This window comes from Sorex araneus, chromosome 3 (genome assembly GCF_027595985.1).
Source record: "Sorex araneus isolate mSorAra2 chromosome 3, mSorAra2.pri, whole genome shotgun sequence".
Classification (NCBI taxonomy): domain Eukaryota; kingdom Metazoa; phylum Chordata; class Mammalia; order Eulipotyphla; family Soricidae; genus Sorex; species Sorex araneus.
Window position 1 is genome coordinate 206,663,441 of NC_073304.1, and position 27,137 is coordinate 206,690,577.

General features: G+C 60.9%; 1 protein-coding gene across 8 annotated transcripts in view; it reads right to left on the reverse strand.

The window, feature by feature from the left end:
• Positions 1-27,137, reverse strand: part of MSI2 (musashi RNA binding protein 2) — a 347,428-nt gene that overhangs the window by 14,620 nt on the left and 305,671 nt on the right. For 4 of the 8 annotated variants that reach the window (XM_055132886.1, XM_055132885.1, XM_055132884.1 and 1 more), the window contains 2 exons: positions 25,681-25,755; positions 15,959-16,021 (listed from right to left, as the gene is read on the reverse strand). In XM_055132886.1, coding sequence (XP_054988861.1) covers positions 15,959-16,021; positions 25,681-25,755 — 138 coding nt within the window. Of the gene's footprint in view, positions 1-12,025; positions 12,076-15,958; positions 16,022-16,923; positions 17,004-20,830; positions 22,661-25,680; positions 25,756-27,137 lie in introns of those variants that run through there. The other 4 variants (XR_008629327.1, XM_055132887.1, XM_055132888.1 and 1 more) reach the window with 3 other exon arrangements.

Consider the following 27,137-nt stretch of genomic DNA (forward strand, 5'->3'; position numbering starts at 1 on the left):
AGAGGAATGTGCGAGTGTGCGAACAGCAGGCACGGAGCCATCTGGGAAACACGACGGGCGCAGAGGCACCCGGGACAGGGACAGGGTGCTGGGAGGTGGCTGGAGCAGAGAACAGGGTCCTGGGGCGGCCTCGGGAAGAAGCCCTGGAGGGGAGCTGGAGGCTACGTGCACCGGGGCCAGGCCAGCCAGGGGCTGGCTCCAGGGCCAGGCTGCCGAGCAGGGCAGGCTGCTGAAGGCTCACGCGAGCCTGCGAGATGCGCCTCCTGCAAGCACAGGGCTGGCGCCGGGTCTCTGAGGGGCAGGTCCCTTACCTGTGCAGCGGCACTGTTTGCTGAGCACCTGAGGTGCAGGGCTGGGTGTGTATGTGTGAGTGTGAGAATGTGTGTGTGTATGTATGTGTATGTTTGTGAGTGTGTGTTTATGTGTGTGTGACTGTGTATGTGATTGTAAGTGTATGTGTATGTGTGAGTATGTGTATGTGTGTGCTTGAGAGTGTGAATCTGAGTGTGTATATGTGTATGTGAGTGTGTATGTGTGTCTGAGTGTGTATGTGGGGGTATGTATGTGCATGAATATGTGCATGTGTGTGAGTATGTGTATGTGTGTGTGTTTGAGAGTGTGAGTCTGAGTGTGTGTGTTTGACTGTGTGAATGTGTATGTGTGTGTATGTATGCAAGTGTGTGTATGTGAATGAATGTGTGTGTGAGTGTGTGTATGTGGGGAGCGGGGGTGACCCCTGACCTACAGCCCAGCCCGAGGCTGTGCTAGGGCTGCTCGAGAGAAAGGAACCAGTTACAGGTGCCCTCCTGACACGGCCCGGAGCCCGGGACCTACCGAGACAGGTTTGCTGTCCCCTTTGTGTCAGGCTCTCCCGAAGGGGACAGCCAGTCCTCGAGGACAATTCCTACACTACACACCTTCACCTGCAGTGGCCGGGCTCACTCTCCGGCACAGCTGGGCACAGAGCCTCTCCCCTGCTGCCCCCACCCCTGCAAATGCTGCTCAGGACGGGGCCCCCGGCCCTGCCCGGTCCCGCTCTGGAAGGGAGCCAGCTGCTCCTGCCGGTCTGCAACGCATGCCCCTGGGGCCCAGAAGGGAAGCGCGGGGACCTCTGTCCCCCAGAGAACCAGCCAGAACCTCCCCAGGGCTTGGCACTGAGGACAGGCCTGGGGTGACGGGCACACGGGGGCAGGGCGGTCAGTTTGTCTCAGAGAAATGAAAGAAACTGAGGGGAGACGGCAGACTGAGGCCGCACTCACAGTGCTGACACAGACAGTGAGGGTCCAGCGGGGGCCAGTGGTCAGTGGTGTCCACTTTCCTCTCCTGTAAGCACTAACTCCACCGCAGGGACACCACCGCAGGGACACCACCGCAGGGGCACTGTGGCGACAGGCGGGTCACCTGCTGGGAGCTGCCAGCCGCACATTTCCAGAGAGAGGACCAGCTCTGCGAAGCAAGAGTGGCCGTCCCGCTCTGGTGTCCTGCACTGGGCAGAGGCCGGCCCCGGAGCTGCAGAAGGGAACATGCCCCACGTGTGGGTCCCTCCTGACGGCCGCTGACCTGGAGGCCTCAGACTGCCCAGGGCTGCTCTGGTTCCAGCTGCCCTTCTGGACAAACGGCCAGGGCCCCAGTCTAGCAGGGTGGGACAGGTTTGGGTCCTGAAGGGGACAGCCCGGAGAGAGGACACGGAGTGGTCGGCTGCCCCTCGCTCACTCATGGCGGGTGGGAATGGTTGAGTAGGGCAGTCCTGACCTGGCCTGGCCTTAAAGTGCAGCCCTGGAAATCTAGGAACTTTCTGGAAATAGGGTCCGGTTCCTGGGGTCCTTGGAGATGTTTCTAGGGAAGGAAGGAGACAGGGGGTCCCAGCGAAAAAAAATGCCAGGATGAGAGTCTCTGGGTGTCTCGGAAGCTGCTGGCTGCCATGGCGAAGGCACTGGCTGGCCACAGTTGTGGGCAGGCTGCAACTGCCTCACCAGCTGCCCGGCTGGGCCCCAGGCTCAGACAGGCCCTGGCCGGCGTCCCAGGGAGCAAGTGCTCAGCTGTGGAAGTGAATAGGGTCTCTGGGCCCACAGCCTGCTACCTCTCCCCTAGAGTCAGGAAGCTGCTCTCCAGGCCCACGGGGGCCAGACCTCAGGAGGTGCAGAGGATGGGGGCACGGGCAGAAAGCACCCCAAAAATGCAGCCCACGGGGGCTGGAGCGACAGCACATGAGGGGTCAAGGGTCAGCCTGTTGCAGTGCAAAGACCACCCTGAGCTCTGAGGCAAGGGCTGCACAGCTGTGCCCAGGCTCCAGGTCAAGAATGGGAACTAGCCAATGCTCTCACTGTCCTAGGAGTGACTGTGTGTGTGTGTGTGTGTGTGTGTGTGTGTGTGTGTATGTGTGTGTTGGGGGTGGGGCAGGGGGTAGGGGTGGCTGTGGAGAAGCCTCTGACCCCCTCGGAGCAAAACTCAGTCTTGCGGGAAGGGGCTGGGAGCTGGAGCACCTGGGGCCCGGTGGGTTCCGGGGGCCAGGGGTGCGGATATGGGCTGGAGAAGGATCTACTACCTACTACTCAGCACTCTGGCCCCGGGGTGCAGGGAGGAGGTCAGCACCACTTTTGGGCCATGCTCTAGCCTCAAAGATTGGCTTCCTCACCCCAGAGAGGACAGGCGCTGGGGGCCGGGATGGTGGGGCGGCTTCACACTGGACTCGGTCTGGCACTCAGGGGATCACCGTTTCACAGACCCATTCCTGGCTGCCAAGGGGGTTTACATTCAAGGACCACTGAACAGCTCCTCCTTCCTGGCCTGGTACCTCCTGAAGGCCTGAAGCTGTTTCCAAACTGGGAGCTCTCTCTCGTGTGTGTGTGTGTGTGTGTGTGTGTGTGTGTGTGTGTGTGTGTCTGTGTGTGTCTGTGTGTTGGGGGGTAGGTTGGGTCTCCCTTCCTCAGACTTGGGGTACCTGGGTCCGGGTGTGCCTGCCTTTGTCTCAGGGAATGGGTACCGTTTCCAGTGCTCGGCCATGGAGATGCAAAGCAGGTGTGCAGGACCCCTGGATTTGGGGGTAGGCAGGTACTGTAGGGGAAAAGGGAAGGGCCTGGCATGCCTGGGCCTGCTAGCGGTCCCCCAGAAAGTACACCAGAGGCTGATCCCAGGCCCCAAGGATGCATTCCAGGTCACGGAGGGCTGGGGGAGGGGGGTCATTCCCAACTTCCTGCCTGTCACCCCAGTGTAAACTCCGTGCTGGGGAGCCCGGGGTGGGGAGGGAGGGAGCCCCAGGGCTGTCTCCTTGAAGGCCCGGAGGAAAGCCTTTCCACTTGAGCAGCCTGTCTTCAGTGATTATAAAGGCCCCGGAGTTTAATCCGTTTTTGATGTAAGCGCTAATAGCTCTGTGTCCTTGAAGTTCAAAGCGGGCGCATACATGTCACTAATTAGCCGAGCACTGCGCCATCCCACTCCCTCTCGTGTTTCTAATTAGGTCTTTAATAACAAACAAACTCCGGCCCTACCGGAAGGCCCCATTCGTCAGACAGTCAAGGAGAACTTGGCTGGCCCGTGTAGGGCTCCTGGGGACTGACTGCTGCCTCTCGGAGAAAGCACCCTTCGCCCTGGCCAGGGCAGGCCTGTCCTCTGCGGGGGAGAACCCTGCAGCTGGACCTGGGAGAAAGCGGCGGGTGCACCCCGGTGCCCAGGGAGCTCTGGGCCTCTCCTGAGGGTCAGACAAGGTGGGGCCGGGCGAGCCCGACTGCTCCATGTCCGGGGAGGGCACCCGGGAGTCGCGCCAACAGGTTGCTCGACCTCTGGGAGAAGCTGGCGCTACCTGAGCCCGTAAGTATGTACGCTTTCGACCAGTCTGGGGAGCCTGAACTCTCGAGGGTGGGACCCAGCACCCTGGCAGATTCTGATTCAGTGGGTCGACAGCACAGGCCTGGGTCCTCTGGGGTTAGACAGAGACCTGAACCTGCCACGGAGTTTGGGAGCCAGCATGCTGGCCCTGCTTCATGCCCCGACCAACAAGCAGGGTGGTCATTTATAATGAACACCGGCCCAGCCACACAACCCAGGGACACAGCTATGATGAATACCGGCTAGTTCCAATGCACATAGCTGTGCCTCTCACTTAGAAAACCTCACACTTCTTTTCTTTCTTTTTTTTTTTCTTTTTGGGTCACACCCAGCGATGCTCAGGGGTTACTCCTGGCTTTGCACTCAGGAATTACTCCTGGCGGTGCTTGGGGAACCATATGGGATGCCGGGGATCGAACCCGGGTCGGCCGCATGCAAGGCAAACGCCCTACCTGCTGTACTATCGCTCCAGCCCCTCTTTTCTTTCTTTTATTTTTATTTGTTTTGGGCTTACTTTTGGCTAGAATTTAGGGGACTCTATGGAGTGCCAGGGATTGAACCTGCATCGGTCACATGTGAGGCAAACACCTACCCACTGTACTATTGCTCCGGCCCCATGCTGATTTTCACATGTGTCTCTGAGGCTGTCGCGGCACTCAGAGGCCACCAGCTGGCTCCCCAGTCACTCCTCTCAGGTTGGAGGCACTGCCACGCCCCTCACCCCGCCCTCTATCCCCAGTGTCCACAGTGATGACTGATGGAGCGCTCTGGAAGTGACAGCAACAGAGAGCTGCAGAGCAGAAGGGGTCACCGACCCGCAGATCACCCAGCCTGCAGATGACAGCAGACTGAAACCAACCATGCTTCCGGATTCCCTCCTCTCCCGTCTAGACCTTAAGCTGAGCTCAAACCATCAGCTTCTCACGCCTATCTGATTAAATCTGATTCCTAGGAGTGGAAGGGGCTGAGAGAAGCTTCCAGTCTGTTTCTGCCCCCAAGGCTGGGGAGGGCGGGGAGGAAGAAGAGGTCAAACCCCTCTGAACACCTCAAGCCAAGTCCCCACCTGTTACTTCCAGGTGCCCAGCCGTAAATTCGGGGACAGCCTCAGAGGAAGGTCAAAGATGACCGTATAGGGGCTGGAGAGACGGCTCAAGGGACTGTCGGAACACGTGCTTTGCATGTATGAGGTCTGGGTTTGACCCCTGACACTACATATGGTCCCCCAAGCACCACCAGGAGTGACCCCCTCCCTAAGCACTGAGTGGAAACCAGCTCCCCAGCACCAGCCACGGTGGGTCCCCCCAACCCAAATAAACACAAGAGGAGTCTCCTACGTGCCGAGCTGAACCCTCTATTCTAGTCCCAGGCAAGCCGGCTGAGGCAACCAAGGATGAGTTTAGAAGTCGATGAGGGTTTCAGGTTCTGTGCCGTGTTCCAGCTCTTTTCTCCCCAGGGGGGATCGACCAGGGGCATCCCCAATGCCCGTCACCAGAGCAGGGGGTCCCCCTCGTCCTCTTGGCCCCCAGGTGGGGAAAGCCAGCCCTGGCCAGGGACAGGCAAAGCTCTTCCAGAAAGTGAGCGGCTGCTGGCTGCCACCCTGGGCCCTACCTCCGCACACGGGCTTGCACTGGCTTTACCACAGACCTGGACAGATTCTTTTATTAATATTAATAAGTAACCCGGAACAAAGGGACCCTTTATTTTTAGCATTCTCTAATTGCGTAGTAATTACTCATCTACAAAACAAATGAGCCCCTGCTCGCTGTTGCCATGGTGGGGGGGGGCGGGACCTCCCTGCAGGGTGATAGGCTGACAAAGCCACTACTCCCGCCTCTGCCCCCGCCCCTCCACAGCCATTGGTCCAGAGCAAAGCCCCAGCAACGGGGTGGCCAATCCCCTCTCAGCCTTAGGGCTGGGCTTCCTTAGCGACCTTACAGAGTCTTAGCCTGGCAAGCTCACTGGAAGCAATGTTGCCCCTTCCCTACCGAGACCAGACAACGTCTGTTTGGCCGGGAGAGGCCCTCCCTTGCTCCCTCACCTAGTTTTCTTGCAGGCAGTGGCTGATTTCCTCAAGTCTTCTTTTAGCTAAAGACCCCTTTCAAATAATTACCTTTAGGCTGCCCCCCACCCCCCTTCCAGACCACACCTCCACTGGGCGCCTTTGTCTGACTTTGGTCTAAAAGGACTCAGAGCCCAGAAGCCAGATGAGAAATGTCAGCCAAAGCCAGGCAGCCACGTCACTCAGCCTTGCAACGGCAGGAGCAGGTGCAGACACCCCACGGGAGGCCCGCGGAGGGCTCTCTGCTCCCACCAGGCTCCTGAGAATTGGGCTGACGGCAGCTAGGAGGGCATTTGCTTTCGATGCATTCGCTGGTTTTAAAGATGGATCTTTAAAGATGTGAGACTTTGCTCAGGCATGGCAGGGCCGGGTGTGACGATGCATGCATCGCTAGTGGCTGAGAGGGCAAACCTGGTTGGGCAGGCCAAGGCACACATCATCTCTGCCACCTCGGACAAGCCACCTAAGCCACATTTTAGAAATCTTTAAAATGGGCACGGGGCTGCTCGTGTCCCCGTCCCAGGGCTGTGAGGATTAAATGAGACAAGTCAGGCTGGCTTAGCACAGCACTGGGTTTGCTCATCACCTGGGCGAGGTTTCGGGAGCGTTACTGCTGTTGAGACTCGAGTGGCTGCAAAGTGTCTCGAGCATTCGGTCAAACACTTGCAGTGACGGCCTTCCCCTTCAGGTGGGTGCGAGTGTTGAGGTGTGGCTGGGGACCCCCCATCTCTACCAGAGGAGAGCGCTCACTGGGGCCACTCGTCCTGTCAAATGTCATTCCAGCAGCCAATCAGAGCTACACAAGAGCCCCCTGCTCTTCGGGATCCCGGGTGGAAAGGGGAGCGTCTTGACTGTCAAACATCTAGAAACAAAGGTTGCCTTTACTTTCTGCTTTCTCTCATTGCACAGTAATTACTCACCTGCCCTAAAAATGCGCCTGACTTTTGCCCAAAGATTGATGGTGTGTATTGTTGAAGAAGGCAGATGCCTCCCAGAGAAACATGCAAAAGGTCTCCCAAGGACTCAGAGCCCCGCCTGTCACTCAGGAGAACTCACCAATCAGGAAGAGGACTGGAACTGAGGAGCCAGTGCCAAGGAGGGGCAGTCCCCCGCAGGGTCCATCAGCTGTGGCTCCTGATAGGCTGAGTTAGACTTTAAGGGAGGGAGCAAGGGGCTGGCAGGAAGGACAAGAGGACAGGAGCGGGAGCCAACAGCCCCATCCAGGCAGAGATAACAAGTGGCTGCGGAAGCAAATAGAATGAAGGTGGCGGCCTGGGATGGTCTCCCTGCCAGGAGTGGCCTTCTGGGGGCTCTGCTTCCCTCCACTTGCTCCAGGTCCCAAACCCAGGCGAATGGGCAGGGACCAGGGGTCCGGCTGTCCTCTGTGGGGTGACCGCCAGTTCAACCTTTCTTAGTTCTGAGCCCCACAGTCAGACAGAAAACAAACCTCTTTCCAAACTACAAGATCATAGTAACTGGCTTCCCTGGTCTCCCAAGAATCTGTCCTGCTCAATCTCTTCAACTTTCTACCATCACTGCTCAGGAGGCAGCTTCCCACTGACCCCCCAACCACCGAGGTACCCATCCCATCACCAAACATTTATCCAGGGTGTTTCCTCTCAAATCACCTCCCTGTCCCTGCCCACTCACTTCGTGTGACCACCCAGGCTGACCTGACAGCTGGTCAGTTGGCTACTCTCGCTCACCCCGCGGGAACCTGGACTGTAAAGGCTGGGTCCGCCCCCTCTACAAGACCTGGGGTTTGTCGAAGGCAAAGACCCTGCTTTGGATGTCTGCATCCTACCCGGAGCCCAGCAAGCGACTGGGCTCCCCTGGCTATGAGGAAATGGCCCACGGCCTCTCACTGGGTACCTGAATATTGACGGGGTGTCTTCCACGATACATGAGTTATCTGTCACCGTCACCGCCGTTCTGCCTTCTGTCCCACTGCTCTAGTGCCTCCACTGGACTCTGCAGTCGAGGCTTGTCTACCACTCGGACCCAGTGCTGCTTCAGGCCTCTCTGAGACCCCGGGTTCCCCTCCTTCTCTGGCTCTGCCCACTCTCTGTGTCTGGCATGTTAGTCTTTCGCCCAAGCAAACGCTTGCAGCGTTTCAAACCCACTGGGCTGCTCTGGGGCTTGGCGGTCCTGCAGTTCCCGCCCTGGCTCCGTACCTGGGGCTGCTCCTCTCTGTCCCTGAGTACACAGAAGCTTCCCTCGGCTTCCCTGAGCACACACAGCTCATCACCTCCTCCTCTGTGCAGTCCTGCCACAGGGTGACCCCACTGCGCTCTCAGACCCCCTGATCTGCACGCTCTGGAACCGCCTCCAGTGGCCCAGTCCCTGGCCAGGCAGCCCGTGGGTCCAAATTTGTGCTAGAATTCGAGAACACTGGGCTGTCTTCAAACTTTCTGTATCTGCAGACTGGTGGCTGCAGAGCACTGACCTAGACCATCTGAGCCCCACCCTACGGCCCCTCTCCTGGGGGACATGCGGGGAAGCATGAACCCACTGCAGCCACTCTGCCCCCACTGGAAAACCAACACAGACTGCACTGCAGCTGTCAGGAAGAGGAGGAGGGCAAGGCGAAGGGGAGGGCTGCGAGCCCTGGGGGAGGGGGGTGTCACTCTTCCCCGGAGCACCCAGGCCCCGGGGGCCAATCCAGTCTCCGTAACACTGAGCCACCCGACTGGGGTTGTCTGGGGTTCAGGGCCCGAGAGAGTGCCTGCCACATACAATGCCTGTTGTTGGGGGTCACTTAACGAAGCCCCACAGAATCTGCCTCTGCGGCAGACCTGCCCAGGGCTCGGCTCTGAAATCTGTGTGCGAGAGCTCAGACCAGAGGTGGCAGCCCCCAGTCGAGGGCTCTGGCTGTCGCAGTGGTGGGGAGCAGTCGTGCCCTCCCAGCTCAGGCAGCGTGTGAGGGCAAACTGAGACCTCGAGGAGCGGACACTGCTCCAGCGCCAGGATGCTCACGGGGAGATCAGGGTTCAAGTCCCGGGTGCCTCGCCCTTGCCCAAAGGCTGCCCCCAGGTATCCAGCCAGGTGCCTGGGGCTAAGACACTGGACCCTTCTACGCTCAGCTTTCTCAGGAAAGCAAACGCACATGGGGAGGGGGGAGAGCGCCAGCACCCCTCCAGGCTGCTTTCCCACCCTTCTCCTGGGGTCGCAGTGCCAACAGCTGAGCCCCTCAGCACGGCAGCCACTTCTGGACCCGAGATACAGGGGCTCCTCTAGACTGTCATCCCCACGTGGTCTCTAGGACTCCCTCATGGTTCAGGGTACAAGGATGGGGGTCCTCTCTCTGGGGCTCAACACATCACCAAGGGACCTTCTACACAATCCCCCCTCCCAAGAGTGGGGCCCCGGCTCCCAGCCCAACACGAGCGAGCAAGAGGTGGCAGCCATGTCAACCATTCAAAATTGTCCCACTGATTTAAAAGACCATTAGTACCCCCTCTCCCCCACTCACCATTCACTTTAGGATTAACTTACACTTTGGTCCAGGCTTTGGGGCTCGTCACTAATTGCACTGGAGTTGATTTATCAAGTGCACGGTATTTCTATTACAAAACTATTGATTCGAGCTGATGTATTTTATCCTCCACAGGGCTGGTCCGAAAGCCCTTGGACAATGAATGGAGCTGAGGTCAGCGGCGGGCAGCTCCGCACGTGATTACAAATTCACTGCAGTTACTGAAATCCAATGCTGGGCTCTCCACGGCCCAAGTCCCAGAAACGGACATTTTAATGACAAGCTGAGAAGCAGGGTCCCCGTGCGGAGGACAGTGGAGGGTGGGGTGTCCAGGGAAGCTCTGTGGGTGGGGGCACTGCTGCGGCTCTCCCAGCAGGAACAGGTGTGATCTTGGGGTCACGGTAACCCCTGCCCCGAGGATGCATGCTGTTAGCTAGGCCTGGGAGATGGGCGGCCAGAGACGGCTGTGGGGGCACGGTGCCCCAGGTTCCTGGTTCCCGGACCTGCTACTTAAGGTGCAGGAAAACCTGCTGGGGAATGGAGGCTGGTGCTGACCAACCCACTTTCCATCTGGTGGTGGCAGAGGGATGTGTCCAGGCAGAGGGTCCCCAGGGAAAGGAAGTCACAGCCCCGAAGGCAGGAAGTGCCCCTGCCCTTCCCCTGTGTATATCGAGGGTAGATTCCGGGGACCCCGATACTGATGCAGCCTCGGAGTCAACAGTTCCTGCCTCCCCCACCATCCGGTGGCACTCCAGAGGTAGGGCAGGGGTGCAGCAGGGGTGCAGGGGGTAGGGGGAGGGGGAGAACCACTAGATCTGAGTCCTTCAGCACCTAACATGGAGAAGGCAAAAGTGCAGGATGGCCCTGGGGACACGGGAAGTATTGGGGTGCAGGCAGCCTCCCAGGAAGCTGCCCCCCCGGCTATTTTCTTCCCTCAACTGTCTTCTCTCCCTGACTCGAGCCTTCCTTTCGCACATCTCACCCACTGGAACCCCAACTCCTCAGACATCCAGGCTCAGGGCAGCAAGGCGGGGAGGCAGGGGGCTTCCCCTCTCTCTGCAGCTCTGCTCCCTGGCCTGGCCCCTCGGACCGCTCCAGAAGGCCGCCGTCTGGGTCTTGGCTTGGCTCTGCAGGGGACTGGCAGGCAGAGCTCACAGGCAGTCCCCGTTTACCCTGACGATGCCACCGACTTCCACCCGTGCGCTGCACTCCTGGGGGACTTGATGGACCTATGATTTCCTGAGCGTCCATCTCCCAGGATGGATAATACTCACCCACAGGGTTCCCCCTGGGCCCCTGCTGTGTAGACGCAAAGCCACCAACCAGCCTGGCTCAAAGCAGGTTGGGTAGCAGGTCCCTACCCACCCCACAACACCCCCCTGGCCCCGCCGCCAGCCTATAGAGTCATGGGCACCTCCAAGAGCCCCAGGAAATGCCAGGCATGCCCTGATGGCTGGCACTGGTGTGTCAGCAAAGCCAGAAGGCTGGGGGTGGGGTGGTGACTGAGGTGCACTCCCAGGACTGTGGGTGGGCAGAGGCTGCCGACTCAGGTAGACTCAGAAATTCTCCAGGGAGTCAGGAGAAAGCTTCTTGGATGTCAGCGGCCCCCTCTGCCGTGAAGCAGCACCACTGATCTCCATGCCAGAAAGCGCCCTCACCCATCTGCCCCTTGTATCAGCTCGGGGACTTCACAGAAGGCCGGTGCAGGCGGCGGCTGTCAGGGGCTGAGCACGAGGGCCCCCAGCACACCCAGCCTGGCTGGGAGCCAGCATACTTCCTGCCTGCAGACCAGAGAGCTCAGGGTCTGAACCCGATCTCAGCCCTGCCCCTAACACGTGCCCCCCGTCCAAGGAAGAGACGCGGAGACAGGGACGGCCCTGCAGCCTGCGGGGTGGGGGGCTGACAGAAGCTGCCAAGGCCCCCGGGGGTCTGGGGGGGGGTCAGCAGGCTGGTGGGAGCTCACAGAGAGGCCTTCGGGGGGGGGTGGAGACAGGACGGGCTTGGTGCAGGCGCCATCGAGGAAGACCAGAACAGGGAGGGGCTGCAGGGTGCCCGACACACCCAGCGCCCTGCCCTGGCACCAGAGTGGGGTGCTGTGGGCCGAGGTCTCCGTGGAGGTGGGAGGGGCTGGGGCTGGAGGGGGTGACCCCGTTCTGGACGGAGGAGTGGGGAGCGTGAGGGGAGGTGGTGGTGGCGGATGGTGAGAACATGGATCCAAGGCCCCCGGTGACGTGGAAGTATGGAGCCCTTCTCTTCCTGGTCCCCCATGCTAGCTGCGGACAGCCGGGCTGGGCCCCGCCGCCAGAGACCCTGTAATATCAACTCAACAATGCATGTTCCACAACTACAGCTACAGCTACCAGGACGGCTACGTGCATGCATTTAGTTCAGTCCCACAGATACATACACTCTAAGAACAGGCAGGGGGTGGGTGTGAAATGTTTAACTGGACAATAGGTGTTTTGGAGTCGTAACTAATAATAATAATAAAAAAAAAAGAAAACAACTGAAAACAAAAAGTGTACAAAAAAAAAAAGACATTTCTTAAGAGTTGGATATGAGTTTTTTTTCTGGAACTGTTTCATCTGAACAAGCAAAAACATGCAAACCAGCTGGTACTAACAGGAAGCTGGACACTGAGAGAGGATTAATAGGTGTGGACAAACCTTCCCGCTGAGCACGCTCAGAAGAGTGTTTGGGAGGAGGTGTGCAGATCCTAGTGTAAAGAGAGGCGGGGAAGTGTGCCTCAGAGACACTCACCGCGGCCCCAACCAAGCAAGAGAAAAGACAACAGAACGTGACTCTCGCACTCACCACACCGTCAGGAGCTCACGGGACTAGACTGCAATAAAGCTGGCAAGTATAAAGTGCAGTAAGGGGTCCTGGCCAGGGCTGGAGAGGGGCGGGCCGGGGGTTGGGCCAGGGGGTCACCAGCTCTAAAGTGGACACACGGACCCACCCAGAATGTCCCCCGGAAATGAAGCAGCCCCCAAATCCAAACCACTTCCCTCACCTGTGCAGGGAGCCCTGTGCCCAACTGGATTTGATTTATTTATTCAGTTTTTTAAGACTTTTTTTCGGGGTGGGGGCGGGGAACTCAGGGAGCATGATGGGGGGTCACTGGAACTGAATGAATACGATCAAAATAAACAAACAAACTCTCGACTGAGCACAAGGAAAGATGACGTTTCAGAGTACCGGGTGAAGGCAAAAGAAAAGTGACCACTGATAGTGAAGCCATTGAGGAGTCGGCGGGACCTCCCCTGCGGGGACCCCCCCACCCCGAGCACTGTCACCTCATGGCCCAGGCGAGTTAGAAATGGCGGGCGGGCTGACCCGGAGGAGACGGCTGAGATGCAGGCAGAGCTCGGGGCCCCGGGACCCCCTACCCTGACACCAGAGCCCTGACAGATGCAAGTTGCCAACCTGAGCAAAACCACAGCTGTGTCCCCACCCCCATGCCCCCGGCCCTCAGCTGGGGCATCCGCTACGGAAACTACCCCCGGAAGTCAGAATGGAAGCCCCCAAAGGGTTAAAATAAAGGGAGAGGGAGGGGGGCAAAGCAAAATCGAATTCTGGAACTGGACAAAATCAGACTTAAAAAAAAAAGAAAAACACACCAAAAGCCCTTCCCATGGATGCCTCACCCTGAAAGCAAACCCAAGCGCCCAGGGGCAGGGCCAGGTGCAAGGCGGGCACATGCAGCCCGGCCCGGGGAGGGAGGGCAGGTGAGGGGGCTAAGCTTGGGGCACCCTCTGGGAGCTGCATGGCCCATTCTGGGCGGCCGTGGGGACAGCGGGGCTGGCCAGGGGCAGGTGAGAGGCAATCGGGGTGTGTGGCTTGTGTGGCACCCCCAAGCCCTGGGCCACTGCGGGGTCCACGCAGGTCAGGGAACCCCCACCCTGGGACAGGTGCAGGGACCAAAACACACTGAAGGAAGGAAGGAAGGAGGGGGCCCACCCCACCCCCAGCTCTGATTCTGGGGTGTCTGTGGGGGCACCTGCAGCCTCCCGGGGGGCAGGGCACCTCGAGTTGAGGATTTACTCCTGGCACTGCCCCGGGCTGGTGTGGGGTGGGGGCGGCTGGGGCGCTCCTGAATCCGATTCACTAGCAGTGCGGGATGAGCATGGCCGGCACAGGCGGCCGGAGGAGCGGCTGCTCCGATGGACATGGCCACAGAAGACACCACGGAGCCGGAAAACAAAGGTGTGGCTGGAGATGGCGCTGACCTGAGGGCTGAGGACGGGGGAGGGGAGGGCGGTGACTGCCTGGTTCTGCAGGGGCGGGGCGGGGCGGGCACGCGGGGCGGGGCACACGGGGCCACCAGACCTTGGGGAAACCACTCTCAGATTTGCGAAGAACCCCATGCTGCCCTTTAAACTTGCCATGGAGTGGAGGAGAACGGGGGTGCGGAGAGAGGCAGGGTTAATTTCCGGTTAAAGTTTAGTTTCATAATCCAAGTCATTATCATCAGAAAGAAATGGAAGGAGAAAAACAGCAACCAGCACTCCAAAATCTCAAGATTTTCCTTTTTTTTTCTTTTGTCTCCACCCCCCTTGCTCCCCCCAGGCACGGGGAGAACTGAGGATCCTTTGTCCTGATTTTGAAAAGTGCAAGTTCCCAAACAGAGGGAACTCAGGAGCCAGGAGGCTGCTGAGATGGTTGCTGGCCAGTGTGTGTATGGGGGGGAATTGGGGGATGGCCCTGAGAGGCACTGGCCAGAGGGCAGGTGGGCCCAGCTTCCAGGCCGTCCACCAGCCTGCCTGCTCTCTGGCCAGTGTCCCCAGGCAACCTGAAAACTCCCTGACTTGCCAAACCACACCCCAAGGGGCGGCTGGCGGGGCATGAATCCTTTGTAGCCTGAGGCAGTGCCAGTTTGCATGGAACGGATTTCCCTGCCAGGCCCACTGAGCCCCGTCTCCTGGAAGAGGGTTGGGTGCTTGCCCTCAGCCCCCTGGGCTTTAATGCCCTACTTCCTGGTACCCTCGCCAGCTCCTGCTCCCCTCACCCTCCACTCAATGCCACCTCCAGCGCTCCTCTGCAAACCAAACCAAGGTTTCAGGAGGGGCAGTGGGTGCTTGGGGCGGGGAGGGGGGTGACAGGCGCGCAGGAGTCCTGCTTCTCAGCAGAGGCCAGCACCAGACAGAAGACTGTGGGGGGAGGGGGCGCGGGGGAGCCTGGGGCCTGAACATGCCCTGGAGGGCCATGGGGGGCCATGGGCAGTGTCCCTGGCTGCCTTGGGAGGCAGCCCCATCTTTTCAGAGATTGGGTTTGGGGACCCAGAGCAGTCTCCAGTGACAAACCCATTTTCTCTGTCCAGCCAGAGCCAGGCAGCATCTGCTGAGGAGCCTGGAACGCCCAAGACTCCAGACGGCAGCAGGGTGAGAGCAAGCTGTGGGCCCTGACAGGCGCCTGTGGGGGCGTGGCCACAGGGACGGGGTGCAGGGATGCGGTGCAGGCATGAGGGCTGCAGGGATGGGGCGCAGGGATGAGGACTGCAGGGAAGGGGCTACAGGGATGGGGTGTAGGGATGGGGTGCAGGGATGGGGTCTGCAGGGATGGGGCTACAGGGATGGGGGTGTAGGGATGGGGTGCAGGGATGAGGGTGTAGGGATGGGGTGCAGGCATGAGGGCTGCAGGGATGAGGACTGCAGGGATGAGGACTGCAGGGATGGGGCTGCAGGGATGGGGGCTGCAGGGATGAGGACTGCAGGGAAGGGGCTGCAGGGATGGGGCTGCAGAAATGGGGGTGTAGGAATGGGGTGTAGGGATGGGACCGCAGGGATGGGGGTACAGGGTTGGGGCTGCAGAGATGGGGTGTAGGGATGGGGTGCAGGGATGGGGTCTGCAGGGATGGGGCTACAGGGATGAGGGCTGCAGGGATGGGGGTCTGTAGGGATAAGGCTGCAGGGATGGGGGCTGCAGGGATGGGGGTCTATAAGGATGGGGTGCAGGGATGGGGGTCTCTAGGGATAAGGTCTGCAGGGATGGGGGTCTGCAGGGCATATGAGAGGCTGCAGGGATGGGGGCTGCAGGAATGAAGGCTGCAAGGACGGGGTCTGCAGGGATGGGGGTCTATAAGGATGGGGGTGTCTAGGGATGGGGTCTGCAGGGATGGGGTCTGAAGGGATGGGGGTCTATAAGGATGGGGTCTGCAGGGATGGGGGTCTATAAGGATGGGAGTCTCTAGGGATGGGGTCTCTAGGGATGGGGGTCCATGGGGATGGGGACTGCAGGGATGGGGCAGTGTGTGGCGGGGGCAGGGGACGTGTGGCTCCAGGCCAGCAGGAGGAGACTGGGCTCTGAGTTTCTCTCACCACCCAGCAATCCCTGGGCTGGGTCAGGGGTCCGAGGGAGAAGGCCCCAGGGCCCTGCATGTGAGGGGAGGGCCCTCTGAGCCCGACAGGCCGCACTGGCCTACCCAGTGGAGGAGCAGACGAGCCCTGGCTTTGTGGTCCTGCACCCCCCTTACCCCCCCACCCCTGCACCCCTCAGGCCTGGTGAGCGCATGGACAGCGTGGCGTGCGGAGCCAGCAGGGCCTTCGCTGTCCCCCCCGCACACCAGGGCATGCCAGGAGTGACGCCCCCAACCTCCCTACCTGATCCTCGGGCCGCCGCCACAGCCGCTGCTGCCACTGGTCCGTAGGCTGCTGCCGGGAAGCCTGGCGGGGGAGAGAACAGCCGCGGTGAGGGAAGCTCCCCCAGAGGGTGCCGTGGGCCGGGCCCCGCTCCTGCCCTCGGCGCAGATGACAGGGCCGGGAGGCATCTCTGCGGGCCAGCTTTTGTGGGGGGCGGGCACACATGAGGGGCTCCCGGAAGGCACAACACTGGCAGCTGAGCTGGAGTCTCCCCTCTTTCTCACCACGGCAACCCCTGGGAAGAAGGGAGAGGGCCGGGAGCCACTTCTCTTGGTGGCCGTGCCCAGCTCCGACACCCTCTGGTCCCCGGGGGGCTCCCCTGCCAGTGTCCCACTGGGCACGACAGAGCAGTCGCCCTCTGGGCTCTGGGTGCCAGCTCTCCTCCACAGGGCTGCTCCGGGCTCCCGGCCCGCAGGGACAGGGCCGGGCCTCAGGGAGAAACGTCCTGGGCGGGGGGGGGGGACCCAGCAGAGGGACTGCAAAGCCCTGGAGTGGGAGTCCCCAGGGGGGTGCTCCCTTGGGGAGGTGGGGTCTGCCGCTTTCCCAGGCGGCAGCTGGGGCGGGAACCAGAAGGGACTGAGGAAGGAAGAGGGCCCCCTCCCCCGGAGTCCTTCTGCCACCAGTAAGTGCTCACCCAGACACGCCCCAACACAGACCAGCTCCCGCTGCCGGCCCTGCCCTGCCCTGCCCCGCGGGCTTCCAGACCCACTCCCAAATGCCAGCCAGTCGGGAGCCAGCGCGGCCCCCACCAGCTGGGCTGCTCAGCGGCAGGCCCCAGGTGAAGAATCGCTAGAGACCCAGAGAGGGGAGGCATGCAGTGGGAGGAGAGAGGGGCGCACACCAGAGCCAGCACTAGAACCCAGTACATTCTAAGACTAGGGCCCAGCGACTCGGAACTACGGGGTGGGGCGGGGAGGGAGGGCAGAGCGACTGTAGACAGGTCAGGCTAAGCTACTGGAAACGCCAATGAAAAGAGACATACTTGCATTTAAATATGGTAATAAGGCTGTCAAGGGGGGAAGAAAGAAAGATGCAGGTGAAATAAACGTATGCCCCGGCGGTCCCTGACTGCCGGGGATGTGTGTTCTCCCCTACCAAATCCTCTACCCGCTGCACCGCCCCCCCCTTGCTTCCAGACTCGAGCAAGACTCCTGAAGACGTGGGTGTGGGTGGGAGACACTGAAGGAGAATAAGGAAGAAGTCCAGTCACTGCTCCCTGCGCTAAAGGTCCCTGGCACACTGCAGCCCTCCGTGGGCACAGAGCAGGGCAGGGTGGGGAGGGCGAGCCGGGGAGGACACAGGCTGGCGGGCAGGGGAGGAAGGGCGACGCCGATCTTGTACTCGAAATAGAAGGTGTGAGGAGGAAGGGGAGAGAGGGGAGCCCAGTCAGCAAACGCGCATTTCAGTGGATGGCCCATTTTCTACAGCGGGGCCAATTCAGGATGGAAGGTCTGGAAGGAAGCGGAAGAGGCGAAACTCAGCAGGCGCGCGAATCCAGGCCTGGCCGGGACCCAGAGAACATGCTGGGGTAAGCAGTGAGGCGGACGGGGAATGGTCAGGGGTTGGAGGGCACGGGAGACCCAGGGCAGGCTCACACAGGACACACACATGGGCCGGAGATGGCCAGGGAGGCATGCCAGGGCCCGGGTGCTGGTGTCTCGGGCCCGCTGTCCTGAGGGCCTCATGCCTGCTGCTTCCTGGGTGGCTGAATTCAGGCCCTTCCAGCACCCGTGTGCGGCGCCCGGCTGGAGCGCCCGGCTGGGCGGCAGGAGAAGGATTCGCTCACCTGTCCCCCTCCCCAGCCCATGTCCAGCTCCTCTCAGCTCCCTGGAAGAGGGGTAGCAGCCCCCTGGGGGTCTTCACCTCTGGCTGAGGAGCCTGACAATTCCTCGTCCCTCCAGCCCGGGAACACGGGGCCACTGGGCATGCCACCAACAGGAGCCCAGGGGCATGTCTCAAGGTGACCATGGCCACCGTCACCCCTTGGCCTTCTGGAGCTGTGCTTGCCCAGAAGGAGAAGCAGAGAGCACCCTGGAGACCCCGTGCTCCGCTCGAGAGGCCCCTGGCGCCGCCACGCCTGTTCTGACTGTTCTGGCCATCGTCACGAAACCGTGGTTATTTTCACACACGCATGTTACTTCTCTAGCTTGGGTGACAGATTCTGGGGCAGGGCTGAGTCACACACAGCCAGCTCAGGCACCAGCTCAGAAGCTGCCTCAGGGAAGAACTTCCTCAGCAAGCTCTGGTTGGCCAAGCTGGAGCCAGGGTGGGGGAGTGCCCCGAGGCAGTGGGGAGGACCCTGGGGAAGGCCTGGTCCCCTCCGCTCCAGGGCAGCAAACTCAAGACCCATGGGAGGGGGCTGGGAGCAGTTACCCAGTGGGGCTGAGGTTCTGCTCACTGGGCCCCCAGGAGCTTGGTCAATGGCTGGGTGTCCCTGGAGATCCCGAGGCGAGGGGCTGGAAGCTTGGGCGGGGGCCCCGATGATGAGGTGCTGGGGTCCCAAGGCCCATTTCAAACATTTTAAACGCTCGCTGCACCCCGCACAGTCCAGCCTCTCCCACCTGTGAGAGGAGCAGGCCTCAGCGGGTGTGGGATTCACAGGAGTGCGGGGCACCTCCCCAACACCACGATGGCCAGGTAGGGCTCAGTGCATCTCTTAAAGGCCTTCTAGAAGATTCTAACAGGCACCAGAGGCACTGGAGATGCCCCAAGTCAGAGGAAGCCTTGAGGTGGCCTGTGAGTTAGTAAGGATCTGGCTGGAGGGGCCATTGGGCTGGCAGCTGTCCCTTTGTGCTCTCGGCCCACTGGGCAGCGGTGCTGGTGTGGACGAGGCTCAGAGCCGCTGTACGAGAAAGCACAAGCGGCCACATGGCGCCCAGATTCTGTCGTCGTCACCAGAGACAGCAGGAATACTGCCGGGAATGTCAGGGGCACCCTCAGGGGCCCAGAGGCAAGACGGGGGAGGGGGATACAGCCTGGACAGCAGAAAGTTTGCAGCTGCCCAGTGGGCGCCAGGGCCCGGGACGTGACCCGACTCTGCCTGCACTGGGGGGCAGACATCTCCGCCCAGGACACAGGGCGCAGCCTTCCCCCTCCCCGGGTCCCTCCAAGCGTGGCTTCTGCAGGGCCTGAAGCCAGAGACCTCCCGTCACGCTGGACCTGCTTTGTGGCCGCCCCCTCCCCGGGCAAACGTGTACTGAGCAGCCACTCCAGCACTGGATCACAGCAGCACCTCTGAGCTGACGGGGCCCCAGGGTGGCACTGGGGCCCGGGAGGTGGCCGACACCTGAGCCACTCTCTTGACAGGCCTGCGAGGGTGAGACGGCTGCAGAGCTCATTCCGGAGCCACCCCTGCGGCCCGATGCCAGCGCCTGGGGTCACAGGAGGGGTCCGGGCCCACCTGCCCATGCAGCAACAGCATCTGTCTGTCCGTCTGGGCTGAGGGAGCAGGGAGTGGACCCCGGCGGCGGTTTCAAAGGAGTCAGTAAAGCGCACGGACGGTGAGTTTCTTCCCTTTCAGACCAATGACCACGGGGTCTCTGCTCTTGAGACGCTCTCCCACTGGCCACTAATGGGCGTCAGGACAAGCCGCTGGCCCCCCAGCGTTCCTTCACGTCTGCGATGCTGGGGCTGGAACCGCAGGGTCCACGGCTGGTCCCTCCCGCCCCACGCAACCCCCAGCCCTTCTGGAGCGCGACACTCACGCAGCTTCTACAGGCTCCCTGTTCCCGCATTACCAGCACCAAACTGCCCAAGAAATGGCTGCTTTCTGCTCCCCAGCCCCCGCAGGTGCTCATGACAGTCACACATGACAGAACCAGAATACACACACCATCGTGCCGGGCCATTTCACGGACCTGGCCCCAGCTCCGTGGGCCTCTCTCCCGGCAGCTGCCAAGCCCACGCTGGCTCCCTCCTGCCGGGGCCGTTGCAGTGACTCGGGCACAGCACGGCGCCCTTGGCAGAAGTCACCGGAGTCTTGAGCACCCCCGAGACTCTGTGCTGAGACCCCGGGTCTCTAGCTGTCAGGACTCAGCCCTCCCTGACTACGCCAGTGCCTGGGGTGCGGGCGGAGCTGGTGCAGCCTGCGCACGGCTAGAGCACAGGGCTGGATGGTCAGGAAGCAGCCGCGGCACGGGTGAGAGCCCAGCAGCTGCTACGGCCCATGTCCGGGAGATGGCTCGGAGCCCTGCACGGGGCCGGCCCCTTTCCTAGTCTCTGTGATGGACCGACCGACTGAGCGACTGAGCGAGGGGTGCGGGGTGAGAGGAAGCCATCAGGTGGCCCCAGTCCCCTCTCCTACACACACTGGTGTGTGGTCACCTGGTGCAGACCACCTCCTGGGCCTCACGCATGCGCACATGCACACTTATGCATACACACAATGTACATGTGAAGCCACAGAAACACATGTACAAGAGATACACACACGACAGAACCATAATACATACATCATGTATGTGCATGTAGATGCACACGTGCACAACATGCACGCACATACATATACATACATGTAGATGGAAAGCCACAATACATGTGTAGATGCATGCACACACATGTGCATACACACATATGCACACATGCACACCAAAGAGCCACATATACACATGCACACATACATATACACTCATATGCATGCATATGCACACACCAGAAGCCACACATACACATGTGCACATAAACATATACATGTACATGTACACACTACACACACGTACACACATGTGTACCAGACACACCTGGGGCTTTCTGGTTAGACTGGGGAATTAGAAGCCACGGCAGCGCTGGTAAACGCTCGGCATATGCAGCCGTAACTTTTATTTCTATTTTTATTAGTATCGCCCAAGGTAATCACAGTCGCGGAGCCGAGAACTCCCTTCGGTGTCTTTCTATTCTGAAATCCTATTAATTTACATGACATTTCACACCCAAAGGGCTTTAATAGATGACAGCCATAATTTCCCCGTGAGTGATGGGGGTGCAGAGCCGACTGTGAGTCGGGGGCGGGGGTTCAGGTGGCCGCAGCCCCTTGATGTGATCCCGGGGGGCGGGGAGGGAGCGTGGGTCCCGCAGCCATGCTCTGCACCGCCACCTCCCTCCAGCGTCTCCAGGAAGGGACCGGAACACCGTGCGCGGTCCTCCCGAGGACCAGCCTGCCTGCCCCTCTGCCTGCAGGCTCGCCCGAGTCTGTTCACTGCATTCCCGCAGCAGCGCGGGCCTGACACCTGCGGCTCCCTGCTCCCTCCATGCTGAGCGTGGTTGTGGGCGGGACAGGGAGATCCAAGGGCACGGGGCCATCTCCTGCTCAGGCCTCGCAGGATCCTGGCACGCTCATGGCAGGTGTGACAGAGTTGGAAGGTGTCCTAACTAGTAACCCTCCTCTGGAGCCAGGGGGTGGGGCCAGCAGGCTGTCGCCTCTCGTCCGTGTATTTTTTTTTTTTTGCATCACATCCGGCGATGCTCAGGGGTTACTCCTGGCTCTGCACTCAGGAATTACTTTTGGCAGTGCTCAGGGGACCATATGGGATGCTGGGAATCAACCCGGGTTGGCCGTGCGCAGGGCATTGTGTGCAAGGCAAATGCCCTACCCGCTGTGCTATTGCTCTAGCCCCTTGCCTCCCGTCTCTGTGTGTGACCTGGGACAAAGCTCCCACGATACACCGGACACCAGAAGCCAGAGCGCTGGCTCGTGGCATCCAGGAAGGCCCTGACCACGGCAGGGCCAGTGCCCCTCAGTGTCTGCGCCCAATCCACGGGTGTGGGAAGAAGTGGCATCAGCTTCCCAGAGCCCAGGTCCCAGCCGTGCCAGCCCAGCGTGGGGACATAGAACAGATAAGGAAACGCAAGGTGGGGGGAAGGACTATGATGCTTTTCCGTCTTTCCACCTCCGGCCCCTTCTCTAGGCCTCTGCCAGGCAGACTTCTACGTGGGTGTAAAAACCTAATTCTGATGGTGCCCTTCCCCAGAGCTTTCCAGATGGGGCCATTCTGCACATGCATCAGGCCACAGGGGGTGCCAGGGGCAGGCCTGCAGAGAGTGGGGACTCCCATGGAGGTCACTCTGGGGCCTGGGCTCCCTCTGCCCAGACTCCAGTGCAGACTGCAAGGACGCCTGCGACTCGGTCTTGTCCCCCCTGGGTCTGTGTCGCCTCCACCCGGAGATGACCCTGTCCTCATTCCTGACTGCTTTCGATTCTCATCCGAGTGCCGGCCAGGCACCCTCAGGGGTGTGGTGGACTGCAGGGGCCCTTCCTGTCTCTGCCCTACGCTGTGCCCAGAGAACCGGAATCTCTGTTCTCAGGTGGGTGCTGGCTCCTTGGGGTTCGCTTGCTGCTGAAACTGCCACTAGGAAGCGGAGGGCCCGGCAGCTCCAGAGAGAAGCTAACAGGGTGGAGGGGCATGAACGTCTGAGCCAGAGCCGCTGCCCTCGGCCTGGTGGGTCTCAGGTACAAGATGCGAGAACAAGGAGCACAAACAGTAGGAACCCAGAGCCAGAATGCGCTGGAGTCACCCCAGGGAGAGGGGAAACAAGTCCCCAGGCTCAGGCCACTTTGCGTTTTCCTATTTTGTGTTCATTTTTGTTTGTCTGTTTTGTTTTGGGGCCACACCCAGCAGGTACTCAGCGGTGACTCCTGGGATCAATCCTGGTGATGCTCGGAGGATCCTATGGGATGCCAAGAATGGAACCCGGGTCGGTGGCATGCAAGGCAAGTGCCCTACTTATTGTCCTATTTCTTCAGCCCCTTATTTTATGTTATTAAAATGTTCTTATGTTCCAGGATCTAAGCATGCCGTTTCCCTCCCTGGGATGTACTTCATTCCTCCTTTCAGCCCAGCTGACTCTGTTCGGCTTTGTAAGACCCAGTTCTGGTATCAACAGTGAGCAGCGGGGTGACCAGGAAGAGGCGTCTCTGGGGAGTGATCGATGAGGCCGGCATCCACGCTCTCCTGAGCTTCCAGCTGTACAGCATTGACGCAGAATGTCTACATGCACACAAACACACACATGTACACACATACGCACACGCACATACACACACACCCCCCAGCCCCCCTCACTGTGCTCTATTCTGACTTAATTCTCAATAACGAGGCAGCTATCCGGCCCCGGGGACGAGCAGGCTAAGGCAGAGGTCCCACAGCTCAAGGTCACATGGGAGGTGGACCGAGGGCTTGGCAGTGCCTTGTCTGGCACCCCCCACGCTGCAGCACGGGGACGGTCTCTGACCTATGGTGCTGGGGTGGGGCTCGGGGGCGGTGCAGGAAAGCCAGCCAGGTGCAGACCCCGTAATACAGCTGGGGGTTGCGTGTCTGCAGGAAGCCACTCTCCTGGTGCCGGGCTCTGATGGTGCCAGAAGCTCCCCAGGCTGCAGCCGGGGGCAGGGGTGACAGGAGGGGCACGGGGGGAGCCAGGCAGCTGCCGCACACAGATGCCGCACCACAGCACTCAAGGACAGACAACTCCGGCAAGGGCAGGACACACACAGGAGGTTCCCAGCTGCCAGAAGCCGCACGCGCTGCCCGAGGTGCCCACGATATAGTGCAGCCGCCTCCCCAGCAGCGGGCACAGGGGGCAGCAGGCGCCAGGAGGCAGCACACAGCACGTCTGTGGCAAACGAGTGATGTTTCTACTTCAGTTACAGGGGGGCGGGGGAACTATAAAGTCATTATATTGTATATCATTATATTGTATTATGACATGATCTCCTGTTATTAGGGAGGAGTGCAGAGGAGCTGCTGGCAGAGATGAAGTCACAAGGGCTCAGGGACCTGTGAGGCAGGCAGGGTTGAGCTCACCAAGGCAGAGCAATGCACAGCAGCACCGGAGACAGAAAAAGCCACATGGGTACCAAAAAAAAAAAAAAAAAAAATCATGGTATTGGGCTGGAGCGAGAGCACAGTGGGTAGGGCGTTTGCCTTGCATGCGGATGACCTGAGTTCGATTCCCAGCATCCCATATGGTTCCCTGAGCAACGCTAGGAGTAATTCCTGAGTGCATGAGCCCGGAGTAACCCCTGTGCATCGCCGGGGGGAAAAAAAAATCATGATAATAAAGCACGCTTGGAAACGCCTGCAGGGAAGCAAGAGGAAACGAACCTGCAACTGCATCAAGCATCCTAAGGAGATGAGTGGCACCAGCTGGGGCGCAGGACGCCTGGAGCGCAGACATAGAGGCCAGTCAGAGCCACATGCTGGTCTGGAGGCCCTACGCCCGGCCCATCCACATGGCTGAGGTGCTCATGGCAGAGTCCCCCAGCTGCACCCAGCAGCCACACCAAGACCTTCTGTCCCCCTCCCCCATTGCCTGGCGTGGGTGGAAGACTTGGGCCACCAGGGCTGCTGTCTCTGTTCCCTCGGTCTCACGTACCTCCTACCGGGGCAGATGAGGGACCTCTCAGGACCATCCCACCAGGGCCCCCTGATTGAGTCAGGGCCTTGGCCCGAGGTTCCCGGTCAGGCCCCGGGACCCCGCTGAGAAGAGGCGCCTACCACACTTGGCGTGGCTGAGTCCTCAGTGAGTCCCAGTGTGAGCCCGGCCACTTCCGTCCCCAGGAAGGAACAAACCAGGGCTCCTGGGGGCAGCACGGGCATGCCAGGGGCCGGTGGGGGCCACACACCCCTTCCTCTGGGCCCAAGAACAGAGTCTGAGAGATGGACACGGTCGTGTTCTGTACCCCACGCACCCCAGGTGTGGCCGGGGGTGACAGGGTTCCACCTTACTTGGCCCTGCATTTTCCGCCTGCAATGACACTGGTCTGACGGACAGACAGGACAGACGGATGGAGGACAGCCTGGCACCTCGCTGCTCAGCTCCCTCTCTGGCCTCAATGTCCCCCTCTGAAAGTGGGCACACGAATGGAGGTACCGAGGAGATACAGTGAGCGGTGTCTGACGCAGGGGCCCAAGGTTCTGCCCCCCACAGCGTGTGGACCTGCCGTGCTGTGGAACTGGTGCAACAGGGACCTGCTGTGGCCGGACGGCCTGGACCATCATCGCCTTGGGCCTCTGTCGCTCCTCTGTCCCCGAGTGTGGCGTTAGGGACCTCCAACGCCTTCTGACCTGACACACCCTTCCCACCTCAAAGGCCCAGCGCCAAGCGGGCTGTGTGCAGGGTCACCACCTGGTCCCCTTGCAGGCCCCCAGTCGAGGCCACCTGGGAGTGAGCTCTCCCTCCAGAGCCCCCCACCCCCCGCCTGACCCCCTCAGGACAAAACTCGCTTCCCAATAGCCCACTGTCCTCTGCACAGAGAGTGGGTACCAAAAACCTTCCCTGGCTGTGCTCTGGGCCGGGGAAGGCCGGCAGAACCCCTCGGGGCAGCAGCCAAGTCCTTGAATCAGGGTCTTCCCTGCAGCCCACCCCAGGAGAGAGTGTCCCGCCCCCACAGCAACCAGGGCACAGAGAGGCTCAGGAGCGGGCACAGGAGGAGGAAGGGGGTGGGGGTGGTGGGATGCAGGAGCCAGTTCAGTCCAGGGAGAAGGAGCGCTGAGGCTTCTGGGGCAGGGGTGAGTAGATGCAGCCGGCCCCCGACCCCCAGAGCCGCACACTCTGTCACACAGAAGCCAGGCTGCTCCTGGACCCAGGGGGTGGACAGAACTGAGCACCTGGAGGGGAGTCTGAGCTGCTTCTCCTCTGGGTGGCCCCACCCCCTCGCCCCCAAGACCCCAGGAGACAGAGGCACTCACCTGGGAACTGGTAGCCATAGCTGGGAGCGAATCCCGGGTAGCCGCGGCCATAGGTCGCCACGAAGTTGGGGTAGCCTGGAACACACAGAAAGGCCACGAGCTGTCAGCGCGGCTGTGGCTGCCGCAGGGTTGGGGAGAGGCAGGGGGCAGGGGCAGGGGCAGGACAGAGGTGTGAGCAGGGGCGGGGGCAGGGGTAAAAGCAGAGGTGTGGGCAAGGGTGTGGAGCATGGGTGTGGGGCAGGGGAGTGCTGCAGGGTATGGGACAGGGGTGCAGGGCTGGGGAGTGCTGCAGGGGTGTGGGACAGGAGTACAGAGCTGGGGAGTGCTGCAGGGGCTCAGGGCAGGGGTTCAGGGCTGGGGAGTGCTGCAGGGGTGTGGGACAGGAGTGCAGGGCTGGGGAGTGCTGCAGGGATGCGGGGCAGGGGTTCAGGGCTGGGGAGTGCTGCAGGAGTGTGGGACAGAAGTGCAGAGCTGGGGAGTGCTGCAGGGGCTCGGGGCAGGGGTGCAGGGCAGGGGTTCAGGGCAGGGGAGTGCTGCAGGGGTATGGAGCAGGCGCAGGGCCGGGCAAAGGTGTGAGCAGGGGAGTAGGGCAGGGGTTTGGGCAGCTGAACATTTCCTCTGTAAAATGACCCGTGAGGGTCTTACTCAGACTGGCTCACCTGTCTCTGGGGCTGGGGACACAGCAATTAGCCCGTATCTGGGCAGGAGAGACCCCTAGCCCCACGCCCTGCAACCCCCTGCACTTTCCTGAACCTGCAGAGTAAATGCCAGGCTTCAGCGCCCAGCCCGGGGCGCGCCCGTCCCTGACATTTGGAAAGCTTCCCCGGGATGTATTTTTCCTCAGAGCTATTGACAGGAGGAGATTAAAGTCCTCAGGGCCTCCCCGGGCAGGGCCGCCCCGGGCCACAGCTGGGGGGCGGGGGTGTCCCAGTTTGGCCTGGGAACCATGAGGTGGAGCCCAGGCCCAGAGAGGTGGGCAGGTGCCCCCAGGCGCAGGGACGTGAAGGGGCCTTGGTACTTCCTCCAGAACCCAGGAGGACCGGAAGGGGCCTGGGCGGGTAGAGCGGCCCAGAAGCCTGCGACACTCTGGGTACTAACGGCCCTTTGCACCCACTCCTGTTTTCGGAAGGGTTCCGAGGGTACCCAGGGGGGAAGGCAGGCCCGGTGCAGAGACTACCACCCCCACAGTGTGGCGTGGGTGGCCCCCAGGAGCTGGCTGCGAGGGAGATGCTCCGTCAGCTCTGGAGGTGTCCACTGGGGCACAGCCCGGCCACCTCCAGGGCCGAGGCCACGAAGGCGGCAGTGATTCTGTGTGCTGCCCGGATCCCAGCCCAGCAGGCCCCCACGGCTCCCTGACGCCTACCATGGGAACCTCGATGATTCTTGTTCTTGAAATACCATCTGGGGACGGGGATGGGAGCGCCGGGCTTAGTCCCTGGCAGCTGGGAGGGGCTCTC